The 18,073-nt window shown below is 24.3% G+C and overlaps 4 protein-coding genes across 4 annotated transcripts in view; 2 read left to right on the forward strand and 2 right to left on the reverse strand.

The window, feature by feature from the left end:
* Positions 1-225: 225 nt before the first annotated feature.
* On the reverse strand, positions 226-9,775 carry hd (Huntingtin family protein; the record flags this gene model as incomplete). Its single annotated transcript, XM_640067.1, has 4 exons — positions 226-406; positions 510-8,475; positions 8,559-9,450; positions 9,527-9,775. 4 exons carry the CDS (start codon positions 9,773-9,775, stop codon positions 226-228), a joined length of 9,288 nt encoding a protein of 3,095 aa, XP_645159.1.
* Positions 9,776-10,452: 677 nt separating this feature from the next.
* mcfQ (transmembrane protein) lies at positions 10,453-11,732 on the forward strand (the record flags this gene model as incomplete). Its single annotated transcript, XM_640068.1, has 4 exons — positions 10,453-10,600; positions 10,706-10,969; positions 11,055-11,290; positions 11,391-11,732. The coding sequence occupies 4 exons, from the start codon at positions 10,453-10,455 to the stop codon at positions 11,730-11,732; spliced, it is 990 nt and encodes a 329-aa protein (XP_645160.1).
* A 129-nt stretch (positions 11,733-11,861) lies between these two features.
* On the reverse strand, positions 11,862-13,750 carry DDB_G0272348 (hypothetical protein; the record flags this gene model as incomplete). Its single annotated transcript, XM_640069.1, has 2 exons — positions 11,862-13,178; positions 13,280-13,750. 2 exons carry the CDS (start codon positions 13,748-13,750, stop codon positions 11,862-11,864), a joined length of 1,788 nt encoding a protein of 595 aa, XP_645161.1.
* Positions 13,751-14,866: 1,116 nt separating this feature from the next.
* DDB_G0272370 (hypothetical protein) overlaps positions 14,867-18,073 on the forward strand; it is a gene marked incomplete at both ends in the record, with an annotated part of 3,543 nt that continues 336 nt past the window's right edge. The window contains one exon of the mRNA XM_640070.1: positions 14,867-18,073. This exon is cut by the window's right edge and continues 336 nt beyond it. Coding sequence (XP_645162.1) covers positions 14,867-18,073 — 3,207 coding nt within the window.

Consider the following 18,073-nt stretch of genomic DNA (forward strand, 5'->3'; position numbering starts at 1 on the left):
TTTTTAATTTTTATTTTTTTTTATGGAAAACTAAACATAACAGCTTTTTTTTTTTTTGGATTTTTTGGCGCAAAAAATGTTTGTATTGTTTTTTTTTAAAAAAAAGATATTTTGGGGAAAATTGGAAACAAAAAAAATAAAAATATAAATAAAAAATAATCGATCAAAATTTTTTCTAAAAATATATGTTTTAATGAAAATATGTTTTTTTTTTTTTTTTTTTTTTTATTGGGTAGTATTTATAACTTTCAATAAAGATATATAAGGTTCAATTTTTAATTTTGAGAAAGAATCTTTAAATAATTGTTTGTTTTCCTTTGATAATTCTTTATTGAAATAAAATTCTGATGCTATAATAATAAACAATTTTTCATTTGTTTGAATTTTTGATGCAAATTCAGATTCCCTATAAAAATTTAATAAAATTAGTAAAATTTTTTTTTTTTTTATAAATTAAATAAATAATAAATAAATAAATAAATAAATAAATAAATAATTATAATACAAACAATAATTTAAAAGATCTTTTTGGTGAAGAAGTTAAAAATAAATAAGTTAAAGCCCATAAACAATGAGTTGGATTTTGAATTTGGAAAAAATTTTGTAAACAAATGATAATCCAATAGTTGATTAAATGTTGATTTGTATTTTCAGAAGTATCATTTTCAACCAAGAAATCGAAAACCTTTGAAATGATTTGACACATTAATTTTGAGTTTGTTTTACTTTGTTTTAAAAATTCACCTAAAATAAAGGATAAAACTTGATCGACTGAAGGGAATAAATCTACGATTACAACTGGTAATACCTCTGATAATACATGAGATTCGTATGAGAAATGAGAGACTAAACGAATCTTATCGAATAACATCTTAACTTTTTCCATATTATTTACACGTGAGAATTTCTGTCTATCCAATGATGATAATGGATCACCACCACCACCACCATTGATTAATGAATTACCACCACTACCACTATAATTATCATCCATAATAAAAGAGGACATAACCGAGTCCAATGCAGAGTTTAATGGTGATTCTATAGAACTTGAACTGAATGAACCTTCAAATGCTGTCAATGAATTAACACCACCACTACCAATGGATGAGATGGATGATTTAGTGAACGATGGTGAATTGATACCAGTTTCATCACCGGTATAGATACAAGTAACCATTAAACCCAATGCAAGTAATGATCTAATTGGATTCTCTGATGGTAATGATTTCAAAGAGAAATGAGAGATCAATTCACGTTGTGAATGACTTAATGAAAATGAAACCAATAAACGATCCAAACCTCTGAAAACACCATAAACGATTGGTACAGGTGTGGATTGTTGTTGACCCAATTGAATACATGTAGTAACGGCACGTTTTGTAAATAATGTTTCCTCTGCTTCTCTACTATACTGTTCAATCATTAAAAACATTGTTGCCAATACACGTAATGTCAATGATACCGGTGGGAAAGGTACACTTGATAGTCTAGTTGGTATCCAACGGAAAAGGAATTGTAGTAATGAACCTTGGATATATTTGTTGACTTTACCTTCCAATAGATAAAGTATGCCATCCAATGCACTAACTTGTAAAGAGATATTTTGATGATCCAATGCCGATTTCAACATTTCAAATATACCAACACTATGAGCATTACTATCGCCAACATTTGGTGGTGTTTGTAAAATTGCAATACCTTTACAAATACCTAAAATCAAATGTTGTTTCAAAAGGAAATCATCAATTTCATCTTGAGCATAAATTGTTGTAAAAGTTTTAAACATCCATATCACTTGTTCACGATTGAATAAATCTGATAACAATACTGTCGATTTCAATATATCTTTCTTTAACATTGGTGGACACATTGGGTTAACCAAGAAACTTTCAAAAGATTCTAAAAGTTTTTGAATGATTGGTGTGAAATTTACACCAATGAAATAAGGAGTTTTAAATAGACGTAAATCTGATAAGGAGATTTGATCGGAGCCAAATTGATTTGAAGAGAATGAACGTTCAATATTGAAATGATAAGCTGATAGAGAGGAGGAGGACATATTTTGATGATTACCACTGCTTTCACCAAACATTGACGAACTTGAGCTAACCGATTCAATGGCACCACCCAATGGTAGCTCTGATTGTGGCATATCGCCATAAATGGTTGAAAGAAGATGATTTAATTTCTTACCAGTTGGAGTATTTAAAAACATTAAATCCTTTTCACGTGGAATATGATTATAGGTTGACTTTGGTATGGTAGAGGTTTCCAATAGATTCACTTGACTATTAACACCAGTGACTTCAAAACACACTTTAATAATCATTGTAGCCATACCAGATAGAGACAAACATTTGCACTCCTCTGTAATTTCATCGCTACCCATTTCAGCGTCACCCAAAGGTGAAACGAAAATTGGTTCCAACATTTCCCAAATCTGTTTAAATTTGAATTCATCATCGATATCAACGAAATGAATGAAACTGACCAAAGCTTTAATATTTTGTTCAGGTGAAACATTACTTGAAAATATTGGACAATTTGGAATGATACCACCACCAAATTCATCCTCTGATGAAGTTGATACGGTTGGATAAATGAAATCGAATGCTTTGGTTGACAAGGGTATGATTGCACGTATAAAACTATCGAATATTAATTGACCAATATGTGATCCGGGCATTGGGGTATAGGATTTGACATTGGTTAACAAAGAAACCAAGAATTTAATCATTTCATTTGATTGAGTCAATGAGATTTGAGTTGGATCTTGTGAAAAATTCTCTTCCAATTCTCTTTGACCTGAAATGTAACCAAAATGAGGTCTAATCACCAAACAATACAGTTTATAAAGACAAAGTAACAAAGAACACCATTCACTATCATCTGTTATAGTTAGAATGGAAGCGGTACTCTTTAGAATGATTGAACGGGATAACTCCAAAACCAATTTAAAATCATATGGATTAATAATTTCAGCACGCCATCTTCTAAAGCTTTCAATGAAAGCCCAAGTTGAAACTTTAAGTAATTTTGATTCACAAAGTTCGCCCAATCCAAATTTATTGATGAAATTTGATAAACATCTAGTGGTCTCTCTTAATTCATCCCAAACTGAATCCGATAGAAATGGTGGACCACCCTTCAATGGATCAGTACCAATTTCACCTGCCAACCCTAATAAAGTATCAACTTTTTTCAATAAATAAGCTTGAATTTCATCTTGAAACTCTAAACTATAAACAGAAGAAATAAACGCTGGTAATAATGTACCATCCAATGATTTAGATTCTAATAAACTAATAGTAGCATCTTTATCAATTTGTGATAATATTGAAATATTATTAAAACTATGTTGATTTAAATTATTTGAATAATATCTTGATTTAATTAATTCAACAAAATAATCCCATGGTACAGTTTTTAAATCTGAAATTTGATTATTTTTTTTAATTGTTTCAATTTGTAATTGAATTAATTTTTCAATATTATTTCCTTCTTCTTCTTCTTTTACTTTTTCTTTTTCTTTTTCTTTTTCTTCTTCTTCTTTTTCAATTATATTATTATTATTATTATTATTATTATTTGTTAATTCTTTTTCTTTTAATTTTTCAATTACATTATTATGAGTTGGTGTTATACCTTGATAAGCTGAAGATGGTGATAAATTTTTAATTAATTTTAAGAATAAAGATTGAACTGATTGATTTGTAGTTGATTTTACAAAATTTGACATGAAAATTTGATAAAGTTCTTGAATGATCTCTAAAGAATTTTGTGGACCATAAGTTTCAATTAAATTATTAATATTTAAATTTAAGATACGTTCCCCTGAAACTTGTAAACTAATATCATCAGTTTGTAAGAAATTAACGATTAACAATTCTAAAGTCTCTCTATTTGCTGGTAAATAAGATAAAAGACGTAATAGTTTTTGTTTTTTTCTAAGATCCAATGAATTTGAAACTCTAGAGAATATTTTCACCAAATGTTGTGTAAATATTTCAATATATTGATTTTGATCAGAATTTGAACCACCTTTAACTAGGAATTCAATCAACTTCTTTACAGTGGATTCATTAATTAATAAAACAATCTTATCTAAAAATGTTTCACTTAATTCAATATTTTGTGATTTCAATACAACAATCGATTGACAATATAATAAAAATATGATATGATGAGTTAAAAAGTGCTCACAACCACAACTTTGCCAATTATTTGATAATGCATATTGTTTCCAAACCAAATCTGCACCTTCGATAACTTGTTGATTTGGTAATCTACCTAATAACAATAATAGCTTAACAGCATGGATTGATGTACTTGTACCACCATATGATAATAAACTTGTTGTTATCTCTTGAATGATTGTACCATTATCTAATGCCAATATACCTTTTAATGAATCCATAAACAAGTTAATCGTTGAGGAACTACCACCAACAGTTGGTGAAAGTAATAATGAAGATGATGGTTGTTTCATTAATGATGATCCCATTGCCATTGTTGTTACTGTTATTGTTGACGATGATGATGATGACAATGGTGATACACTACCACTGCCAGTAGTAGTATTGGTAGCACCAAAATTTGGACTATTTGATAATGATTGTGCAGAAATATGTGGTACTAAATTCTTATTGAAAAATATTGAACTATAATATAAAAGATGATTTATCAATTGAGTGAATAATACATTCTTTGGTTTATACAATGAAAATACTGATACAGCATTACGAATTAATTTCAATAATAAAGTTGAAATGATTGCTGCACTTGGACCTGGTTGATGTTTATTATCATGATTCGATAAAAATCTTGATTGTCTTGCAGCTGAAATTCTAGCTTCTTCTGGTAATTTACAACCTGTTCTTAATAATACTAATAATGGTGGTAACCATCTTAATTCATATGCTTCTAAAATACTTTCACGTAATAATAATATACGTTTTCTAATTAATGGATCACTTGGTGTTGTTGTGGTTGTATTTGTTGATGTTGTTGTTGTTGTTGTTGTTGATGACGATGATGATGATGGTGAGGTTGCAGTTGATGATGACGATGACGATGATGATGTTGATTTATTTACAAATTGTGGTGAAACTGATAATAAAGCATCAGCCCATCTTGCAGCAGATAAAGATGAACTATGAAGTTTATCAATTAAAACATATAATCTTTCAACCTCTTCAATTGAATTAATAATGAAAAATGGTGAATCACCAAGTGATAAATTTGTAAATAATTGATGAGAAATTTGTTGAGAGAATTTTTGATGTAATGTACTATTTGGTTGAACGATTGTAACAATTAAAATTAAAATATCAATTGTTTGAGAATATTGTAAATTTGATAATAAAAAACTTAAAAATCGTTCTCTAAAATCTGTATCTGGATATTTATCATTTGGATCATATAAATATCTAACAAAAGAATGACAATTTTCAATAATAGTTGGTATTGTATAACTATATGGGTGTGAACTATTATTACCAATTACTGTACTATTATTTAATGACTGACTAGAATTTGAATTATTATTATTATTATTATTATTATTATTATTATTATTATTATTATTATTATTATTATTATTATTATTTGATGAAATATTTGGTGTTGAATTTAATGATTGGCTTTTATTTTGATTAGTTTGTTGTTGTTGTTGTGGTGGTGGTTGGAAAAATAATTTTTTAATATCATCAATACTAACTGAAGAATCTGGGAATAATTTTCTATAAATAAACATTGAACCTAATAAATCATAACTATAAGATAATACTTGATTTGGTTTTGATAATAGACAATGAGTTTCTTTTAATTCTTCAATGAAATAAGTTGGGAAATGATTTTCTTTATCGAATAATGATAAGTCTAAACCAAATTTACTTAATTTACTAAGCATCAATAGGATAGCAATTTTCAATTCATGTGAATGTGTAGTTTGATATTCAATCATTGAGCCAATGATTAATGGTTCAAATAATTTGAAATTTAATTTTCTATCTTCATTGGAAATGATACGATTAATCTCTGAATTACTATAACTATAATTAATATTATGACTTGATGGTACTTCATTGATGAAATCATAATGTTGTTTAAGATTTGGTGTACCAAAGGTTAACAATGATGAAAACACTGATCTAGAATTTAAAAACATTTCATCATGTGAATTACTACTACTTGAATGTGATTCAATTGATCTTGGTTCATATTGTTTCAATGAGGATGAAGATGAATTAATACCACCACTGCCACCACCACCACCGCCACCAGTACTAATGAAACCACCACCAATATTCAAATCTCTTGATTTTTGTGATAATGAACTAATTGATACAATTGGTGTTGGTTTCATAGTTACTAAAAATAATTCATTTATACATTTAATTACTGATACAGGTTCTTGTTCGAAATGAGTCGTTAAATAACCAATGATCTCTTCTGTATAGGGTAATATAGTTTTACCAGCACATTTTAACATTACTGATAAAGTTTCAAAACATGCTTGTCTAAGTTGAGAAAATCTATCAATACCAAAAATTGTGATTGAATTAATACGAGCTGTTAAAAGTTTTGAATAAAGTTTGATATAATGTATCGAATGAGTGAAAGAACCTAAATGAGTTGGTGCCTTGAGTAGTGGTGAATTTACATGAATACCACTTGGATTTGATTTAACCTCTTTCAAAGGTGGTGTAGGTCTAAACTGAATGATATTAGTTGCAATATTGATAATACGTACTATATGGCGCAATACATTATGACAATAGGTGCCAAGTACATTCTCAGCACCCCTACTAAGATAACCCAATATCTCAATGATATCAATATGAACATCGAAATCTGTTGCAACCCAAGTCAAACCAACCCTATCCAAAGCCAATGGTAAAATATCGCCAACAAATGATAACATTGGATTTGCTAAAACCGAAGAAAGTGTACGACACTGTTCTGGTGTATCGGGTGGGAATGAATAGGTTTTACAAATTAAATTTAAAGCACCATAACAACCACGTATCTTATCATCTGGATGTGGATTTGAAAGTTGATTAACCAATAAACCAATAACATGTGAAAGATTTGCAAATATCTTTCTCTTTCTTAATACAGTATTCTCATAATCTTGAACATCAAATGTCTCTCTAACCTTACTAGATATACCCTTCATTGAATGACGTTCCAATGGTGCTGTGAATACAAGTTTTGGTATAACTCTAACCAATGATTTACCTGCACTATTTCTAACTCTAAAATCATTATCACTTAATTGTTCAATTAAAAAATCTAAAACTTTTGATTGAATTGGTATTGCAACTGCGCCACCAGTTTCTGAATTATTCTTATTATTATTACTATTATTGCTATTATTATTATTTTCATTAATTTTTATTGATGAAGTTGAAATTGATAAATTTGGACCATTTATAACGACATTCATTACATTTGATTTTTGTTGAATATTTTGTTCAAGATATTCAATTACAATATAGTCAATCATTGATAAAGTTTCTAGAATTTCCAATTTAACTAACCAATAAGTTGAACTACTAACACAAAGTAAATGACGTAATGTTACCAATGCCCAATCAGAGAATTTACTTTGTGATAGAATTGGTAAACATTCACTAATACCTGTACAAGCTAATTTCGCAGTTATCGAACTTGAATCCATTAATGCACGTAATAAAAATATTAATAAAGTTGGAATTGATAGATTATCTTCTAGCAATGCTATATTGGTTGGATAGATTTGATTACTGGTTATATGATCGGTTTCAAGATAACCTCTAATTAAACAACCAATCATCAATGCTGTACCTCCTCTAAGTAATGGATCACTATCATTTAAATAATATAAAAACTCTTCTTTAGGTTCTAAACTAAATGTATGATTTGATACACCTGTTGTACTATTAATTCCACTCATTGTTGATGATGTTAAATTATGTTGTTGTTGTTGTTGTTGCTGTTGTTGTTGTTGTTGTTGTTGTTGCTGTTGTTGTTGAGTAATTGGTGTAAACAATTTAAAATTTAAATCAGAAGGTGAAATATTTAATAAATAATCTCTACAAATATGATCTTCTGCTGATGTTACTGTATTTGAATCAATAGTTGAAGGTTGATGTTTAAAAAATTCATCATTAAATAATTTTGGAAAGAATTTTACAGATTGTGCTAAACAATTTAAAACTACAGCTTTTAAACTAACTCTAATCGATGATTGTTGATTAAAACATAAATGTCTAAGTTGAGCAATCACTTCTCTAACCAATGGTTTTGGCCAACTATATTCATAAGGTCCAAATGTTACCAATAATTGTTGTAATAACTCTAAACTTAATCCAACAATATTATGATCATATGGTTCACCATCAATTGGTACTTGAATATATTTTAATATAAAATGTACGAAAAATTGAATCTTTAATGAAAATCCATCTAAAATTTTAATATCATTTGCTTTTTTTTTTTAAAAAAAAAAAAATAATTAGTATATTATGTAAAAAATAAATTAATAAATTAATAAATAAATTAATACTTACATGATAATTCTTCAGCTAATTTAATTAATTGTAAATAAGAGAATAAAACACCTAATATTTTTGAATTTTGTAAAGTATTTGTATTACTACTTGCAGGTATACATGATGCTGAAGTAATTGAAGAGATTGGTGGAGAATTTGGAAAAGTGAAATTGTATAGAAATTCAATTGTAAATTCAAACAATGGTCTTGGATGATATCTACAAATGGATGTTATGGATAGGGAGGCAGCACGACGCACTGCTGCAGATGGTTGTTGAAGATTTCTACTGAATAGATCAATCAATTGATGAACTTCGTTCTCCTTTAAGTAGGGTATTAAAATTTTGGAGATGTTCTCCATCGAGATTGAAATACTCTCCTGTAATGACTCATCCTCAATGATACTCAACAAACTATTGATTGGTGGTACCAATGATAATATATACTTTCTACATTTCGATGGTCTAATAAAACTACAAATCTCTCCAAACTTTATCAATGCAATACGTTGTGATTTCAATGGAAATGGTTTGGATAATATTTGATTTGCTGTATTAAATATTGAATTTGCATTACCATTACTATTATTCGTATTATTTCCTGGTGTCGTATTTCCACTATTATTATTACTACTACTATTACTATTACTATTACTATTACTATTACTATTACTACTAAAATTATTATATAAATTATTTGATGAATTTGATGTTGAATGTGATGGTGATTGAGTCGATGGTGATTGTTGGTAATTTGGTGTGGTTGGTACTGATGGTGTCACTGAATTTTGTGATAAATGATCTGTTAAATTGGTTGATAATCTCTTTTCATTATTATGTTGATGTGGTTTACCTTTTAAAACTTTAAATAATTCAAATAATATTCTTTCATGATATGAATATACTAAAATCTAAAATAAATAATAATAATAATTAGAAATCAATAAAAAACAATGATCAATTATGATGATTGAAATAATAACTTACTTTTATAGTTCTATTTAAACTTTCTTCAGCAACAGAATAAACATTTAAATCTTTATCACCATGTGCTCTTAAGAGTAATGAGATTGCAATTGATAAAAATCTTGGAAAATCTGCTGTATTTCTAAGTGATGGTGCACATATTTGCTCTGAAATCGTTCTACATGCTTCAATCTTTTCTTTCCTTAAATTTTGATCCTCTGTATCTATTGGTGATGCTGATAATATATCTAATCCACGAATAAGATCCATCTTTTTTTTTTATAAAAAAAAATCTATCTATCTATATTTTGTGTATTATATGTTTATATTATAGGTGTATTATTGTGTGCTTTATATACGAATATAATTATTTGGTATTTATATAATTATTATTATTATTATCTACTATTATTTTTGCTGTGGTGTGTGAGAGTGTGTGTTGTGGAATAAAATAAAATGGGTGGTGGAAAATTGAGGATGAAAGGGTGGTATTTAAATATATTTAAAAAAAAAAAAACAATAAATAAATAAATAAATAAAAAATTTAAATTTTAGTATGTCTATAGACAAAATATCTATATAATACTATTGTTTAACCAAACAAATAATATACGTGTGATAGTTTGGGAAAGACAAAAAAAAAAAAAAATTTTTAAAAAAAAAATTAAAAAAAAAAAGGGAAAAAAAAGAAATTTTTTTGCCCCAAGAGTATTTCAATTTTTTTAATTAAAAAAAAAAAAATTAAAAAAATTAAAAAAAAAAAAAATAATTAAAAAAAAAATTAAAAAAAAAAAAAAATATTTATAAAAAAAAAAAAAAAAAAAAAAAGTTAGCACCTTTATTGCAATTTATTTAATAACTGTAGTAATAAACATATTAAAAATTACTATTATAAAATAATTTAATAATAATATTATAATAATAATAATAATAAAATAATAATAATAATGTCAGAGAAAATCCATATCACCCAAAACTCAGGAAATGTAGATCACACCGTAGAAGCTTTAGGACATGCAATCTCAGGTGGTGTTGCAGGTATGGCCGCTATTGCCTTAACCTATCCATTTTCAACTGTTTCAACTCGTTTACAAGGTATTTATTTATTTTATTTTATTTTTATTAAAAATAAAATTACCAATATTAATATTAATTTTAAAATTTAAAAAATAAAAATAAAAAAAAAAAAAAAATAAAAAGTTCAACAAAAGAAACAACAACAAGGACAACAAAGTGAAATTACAACAGTTCCATATAAGAATTCAATTGATGCATTTAAAAGAATTATTAAAGAAGAGAATTGGAGAACATTATACAGTGGTTTGAAATCAGCACTCATTGGTATTGGTGCATCATCATTTGTTTATTACTATTGGTATACTTTATTAAAATCAATTTCTTTAAAATTAAAAAATAAACAAGAACTTGGTACAATTGAAAATTTAGCAATTGCTGCATTAGCAGGTAAGTCTTAATAATAATAATAATAATAATTTTATTTATATATATATTAAATATTAAATATTAATATTAATATATATTTTTATAGGTTGTGCAAATGTTTTAACAACCTTACCAATTTGGGTTGTAAATACCCGTTTACAAATTAATTCCGATAAGGGTATTGTTGGACAATTCAAATACATTATTAAGAATGAAGGATTTGGTGGATTATACAAAGGTTTAATTCCAGCTTTAATCTTAGTTTCAAATCCATCTGTTCAATTTGTTTCATACGAAAAATTAAGAGCACTTTGGAGAAGACAAAGTGGTAGAACTAAATTAGTAAGTCGAGAAATTAAAATTATATATTTAAAAAAAAAAAAAAAAAAAAAAAAAGTCAAAAATTTATTAATTTGTTTTTATTTTAATTTTTTTTAAAAAGGGTGGATTAGAAGTATTCATTTTAGGTGCAATTGCAAAATTAATTGCTGGTATTGTTACATATCCATATCTTTTAGTTAAAAGTAGATTACAATCACAATCTGGTAATGCAAGCAACCCAGAATCACAACAACAACAATATAAAGGTACACTTGATGCCATCGGTAAGATTTTCAAAAGTGATGGATTTTTAGGTTTCTTTAAAGGAATGCCATCAAAAATGGTTCAAACAGTTATTGGTGCTGCCTTTATGTTTTTAGTAAAGGATAAAGTAGTAATTCATGCTGTAGCAATCTTATTCTACTTAAAGAGATTATTAAACAAGAATAATAAAAGAGTTTAAAAAAAAAAACAGAAAAACAGAAAAACACAAAATAAAATAAAAACACATTCACATGGTTGTGTGTATAATTTAAATTTTAATTAAAATAATAAGTCTTTTTTTATTTTTTTTTACTTTTTTATTTTTTTTTTAACTTTGCAAAGGTAAAATTTCTTCAGTTGCAAATATTTCAATTTCAATAGTTATTGAATCATTTATCAAAAATCCATTTGCATCATTTAAAAGGTCAGCTCTTTTAATGAATTGAGAGGAACCATAACCAGCTGAACCATTTTCAGAATCATATTTTTGACAACCTCTCTTTTCATAAACTTCATCAGAAATTTGATTATTTACTAAATGAATATAATAATTTACAATGATAGATTTATCATCTTGAGTTTTGTATAAAAAGATTGAACAATAATTTAACTTCTTTTTACCAAAAGGGAACCATTTTAAAAAGAATGTTGAATTACCAATCTTAAATAATGGTGATTTGATATAATCCTTTGATATACCCTGTTGTTCTTGTTCAGAGTAATTTGAAATTACCCATTTATTTTTATAAACTGCTTGTGGTAATGATCCACCATTTGGACTATCACTCATTTGAACATTATTAATATTATTATTATTATTATTAATAAAATGACTATTACTATTATTATTTTGTTGAGATTGTTGGGATTGTTGTTGTTGTTGAGATTGTTGTTGTTGTTGAGATTGTTGTTGTTGAGATTGTTGTTGTTGTTGTTGTTGTTGTTGTTGTTGTTGTTGTTGTTGTTGTTGTTGTTGTTGTTGTTTTTGTTGTTGTTTTTGAATTAAAATTGAATCATTTAATTCTTTAAATAAAATTTCAAGTTCGGTAATTTTTTTATTTTGACCATTTAAAAGTAAACAGAATTCAGTATTTTTTAATTCTAATTCATTAATTTTTAAATCTTGTTGATTTAAAATATTTGAAATGAATTGATGATGATTATCACCCTCTGTTAAATGTTGAGATAATTTTGATCTCCTAATCATTGCATTACAACCACCTTTACTATATCTACATTGAATGATTGTTTCTGGACAAAACGATTTCTGATGTTGGTTAATCTCTTTCTTTTTAAATGGTAAATGACAATCTAAACATTTTATCGTAATCTCTTGACACCAATTGGCATTATGTGATTCCTTATTGATCTTATTTATAATGTCACCACAATACTCACAAGATATCTTTACGTATGGACATATTAAATCGTGTTGTTCCTTTGTATTCTTCCTAAAATCAGGACATTGTGTAAACTCTTGGAATGGTAATTTACTAAATTCTTCACAATTCTTACAACTTATAAATCCATATTGACATTCCTTTAAGTGTTCCTCCAATTCATTGATTTGAATTATCTCTTTACATCCATTAACTTCATCTTTTATAAAATCAATTGTATCAAAAAAACTATTTGGACAATGAATCTAAAAAAAATGAATAATATTAGAATATATATATATATAAGTATGTATTTTATTATTATTATTATTATTAGTATTATTATTGTTTATTTAAAATTATTTACTTTAAAAGTTGTAAATTTTTGAGTTACTAATAAATTACTTGATAAACTTTCAATTGATTCAACATCAACACCACATTGAATGCAATTTTTTTTCTTTTCTAAATGTTTTTCCCAACAGTTTAGACAAGTTGTATAATGACCATTTTTACATTGAACTGCTTTGAATTTATCTGCATGAAAACTATTAACCAATAAATCAGAACATATTGTACAAAAGTATTTCTTTGATATGTTCTCTTTATCAACTACTAAGTTACTAATTGGTATATCTAATTGATTATTAATTTCATTTTTATTATTACTATTATTTTTATTATTATTATTGTGATTGTTATTGTTATTAATATTATTATTGTTATTGTTATTGTTATTGTTGCTGTTGCTATTGTTATTGTTGTTATTGTTGTTGTTGCTGTTATTATTGGTAAAGCTTGATTGTTCAATGGTAATATCTTCTAATTCAAACTCCATTTTATATATTTTGTATATTTATGTTCTATTCTTTATAATTTTTTAAATATATAAAAAAAAAATAAAGAAATATTTATAAAAATGTTTATTTGTGGATTGAGGTTAGTGGCAATGAAATTAAAATTAATTCAAAAAAAAAAAAAAAAAAAATTCAAAAAAAAAAAATAAAAAATTAATTTATTTATTTATTTTTATTTTTTTTTGGATTTTTTCCCGTTAAAAGATCAATATTTCCATACACATTCAAAAGTTTTTTTTGAATTGTAAAAAAATGGACAAAAACTAAACGATTATAATTTAAATGGGAAAAAAAAAAAATTAAAAATATAAAAAAAAAAAAAAAAAAAGAATTTAAAAAAAAGAATCAAATTCTAAAAAAAATAAAAATAGAAAAAAAAAATAAAAAAAAATAAAAAAAGAAACACATTAAGATACACATCAAAGTCTATCACCAGAGATTGAGGAACATTTACTCTGGACCAAAATAATAATAATTTATTGGGTGGTGATCTTGTCTCCTATAGAAATAATGTTCCACAAATTGGTTAGTATACTTTTTTTTAAAAAACTATAAAAAATAATATTTAATCGATAAATAATAAATAATAATAATAAATAATAAATAAAAAAATAATAAATAATAAATAAAAAAATACCAATTTATTATAAAAATTTTCTTTTTTTATAAATTTAGTTGGTGATACATCTAATGAAATTTATGAAAGTTTGAAGAACCAATTAAAATATAGATATGCAGATGGTAATATAAAAAAAGCAAATGATTATATAAATTGTATTTATTTAAGAGATTGTTATCAAGATTTGATTAGAGATAAAAAATCAAATAAATATATATTATTAACAATCAATTTCATCCAACAAATGTAAACAATAATTATTGAATTGTCAAATTCATTTAAACATAATAATTATAAAAGATTTTATAAAAAAAATTTTCTTTGAATTTTCTTTTTTATTTTATTATCAATAAAAAAAAATATCTTTTACTGGTTTACCCACAACACTTTTTTTTTTTTCTTTTTTTTTTTTCAATTTTTTTTTTTTCAATTTTTTTTTTTTCTTTTTTCATTTTAATTTTTAATAATATAAAAAAAAATGACAATTTCTTTGAAGAATAATAATAATAATAATAATAATAATAATAATAATAATAATAATAATAATAATAATAATAATGGTGAAGATGAAAAATTATTTTGGAAAGTTTTTCATAATAAATTTTTATTTTTTAAAATTATAAATAGTATAGAAGAATTAAAATTTGATTTTCCAAATATTTCAACCTATTATGATTTAAATATTAGAAAGAAATTTAAGAATATTAATGATTTAGGTTCAATGGCATTATATAAACAATATTCAATATTAAAAGATAAATTAAAACATAACGATTATATTCATTTAAGTCCAAGTTCAATAAGAGAATTTATAAGATATTGTGATGATAAATCAATAATCTCACAAGTTTATTCAAAATTTAAATTAGAGTTCAATTTACTAGTTAACCCAATTTCAATTGCATTTTCAAGTAATAATATTCAAGCTTTAGATTTATTCATTTTCAATTTTAATTTACAAATTGATAAATCATCATTTCAAGATATTATCGAATCAAAAAATTCTCAATTACAAAAATATATTTTAAATTTAATAATTAATAATAATAATTCAAATAATAATAATAATTCAAATAATAATAATAATAATAATAATAATAATAATAATAATAATAATAATAATAATAATAATAATAATAATTCAAATAAGATTTTAATTAAATTACCAAAATTAAAAAGATTATTAAACTTATATTTTTGTGGTGAATCAATTGATAATGAAGTTTTGAAATTAATTATAAATTTATATAAAATTGATAGTTTAAAAGAATTAATTGATGAAAATGAAATTGAAAGTTTTGAAAAAATTAATATAAAAAAATTTATTGAAATAAATGATATTTTCATTCAAAAGGTTTTAGTAGATTTAAAAATTGTTGAAAAATCAAAAGAAACTTTTAATTTTGGTGGTGATGGTAGTGGTGGTGATTATTTAAATGATAAAACTATTGAAGAACTTTTAATTATGATTGAAATTATTTATAAAATTGGTAAAGGATTAAGTGATTCTGATGTAAATAATTTAATGAATACAAAAATTATTAATAGGGCATCATCATCATTGGAGAGTAAAGAGAGTTTTAAACAGTTAAAGAAATTAATAGTTTTAGAGAGTAATTCATATTATTTAGAATTCTTTGAAACTTATGGTGAACCTGTATTAAATCAAGGTTATAATTATTATACCAATTTTTATAATTATTCTTTTCAAACTTTTAATCCACAAGGACTTCAATCTTTAATTGATTCAGCATTTGATTATACTCATTGGATTTATCCAATTTCAAAAAAAGATGATCCTATTAATTTTAAGAAATTAATTAAAATAGTCTTAAATGATCAACAAAGAGTTGTTGATTTTTTTAAATTATTTTATAATCAATCTAAATCTAATAATTTTAAATTTTTAAAACTACAACAACAACCACCACCACCACAAGAAGGAGAAAAAGAAGAAACCATTGAAATAAAATGTAGAAATATAAAAGAAATATTTGATATAGTGGTTTCTTTATTAAATAGAAATATATGGGAGCAGTTAATGAATATTAGAGGTTTTCCAATATCATTACTAACTTCAATACCACAAAATATAAGTAAAAATAAAAGAAAGAAATTTTCATTTGAAGATTCAATTTTTTATATTGAAAAAATTATAAAATCAATTGAAATCATTTCAATCACTCATAAAAGACAATTATCAATATTACCATTCAATTTTAAAACTACAAAACATATTGATTACTTTTTCAAAACTATTGAAATTTTCACTTTTAAATGTAAATATTTAGATTTCAATAATGATCAAGAATTAATTGATTATTTTTGTGATAATATTCCAATATCAGCTATACCACTTTTATTTGATGATGATGATGATGATGATAATATAACTACCGACAGTCAAAATATTCTTAAACAAATCTTAATTAATAAACAATTTAAGTATTGGTTTAAATTATGTAATATTTTAGAAATTAAAAAGTTTGAATCATTAATTTATAATTTAAGTTCAAAAAGAAATTGGATTAAAAAAGATATTGAAACTGAAAAAATATCACTTTTATTAAAGTTTTTATTTGAACAATCAGAATTTTCAAAATTTTTTAATAAAAATAAAAGTAATGGTTCTAGTAGTGGTAGTAGTACAGAAAATGATTTAAATGAATCAATTATTATTGAATTTTTTCAAGATGTTATTTTTCATTTAATTGATAGGGAAATTAAAATTTCACAACTTGATACATTAATTAATATTGATTTTAATTATCAACCATTTGTATCATTCCTATTTGCATTAACTTCAATTGGGTATGATTATTTTGAAATTTCATTCATAATATTAAATCAAATTCAAAATAAATTTTCAATAATTTCAAATCAGTTAACGTCAATTGATATTTTTGAAAGAATATCAGAAGAAATTTATCAAGATGAAGATTATAATCAAGATATTTATGATGAAGAACATTTAATTTCATCAATTGATATGTGTTGGTTAATAAATAGTTTCCTAATGATTATACCAAGTGATTTTTATAAAGCTTGCTCCTCTTTATTTTCAAGACTTTTCTTATTTCTTTCAAGATGTAAAGATATTAATTTGGGAATATTGGATTCTATTAGATTACTATTAGAGAATAAATCAATTGAATTAAATATTGAACCAAAAAAATTAATTGATATTTATCTTTCAATAAAGTCAATTAAGTTATCAGAATATCAAAAAAATAGAACCATTAAAGAAGGAACAGTTGATTTTAACTTTAAACTTGATTTTATTAAAAATTCAAGCGTTGAAATACTATTGGAATTATTAATTAGTGATAATATAAATCAACTATATAATAATAGTGAAATAGTTGTACGATATTATTCTATCACTCAAGATTTAATTTATTTATTACAATTGAATGAAATCAATTTATATTATAGGGTTTTGGATTTACATTATTATTTTATTGGTAAAAACAATGGTCGTTTAAATGAATCTGATATTAAATATATAGAATCTGCTATTTTAAAAAGCCTTCAACTTTCAATTAAACTATTTAGATCAGAAAGACAACTTGTTAGATTCATTGAAAATTGTAATATTACTATCGAAAATATACTATATCATTCTTTAATGAATAATAGATTGGATTTCATTAAGTTTTTAAATGATAATTACCACCCAATTCAA

Source organism: Dictyostelium discoideum (assembly GCF_000004695.1).
Source record: "Dictyostelium discoideum AX4 chromosome 2 chromosome, whole genome shotgun sequence".
Taxonomy (NCBI): Eukaryota; Evosea; class Eumycetozoa; order Dictyosteliales; family Dictyosteliaceae; genus Dictyostelium; species Dictyostelium discoideum.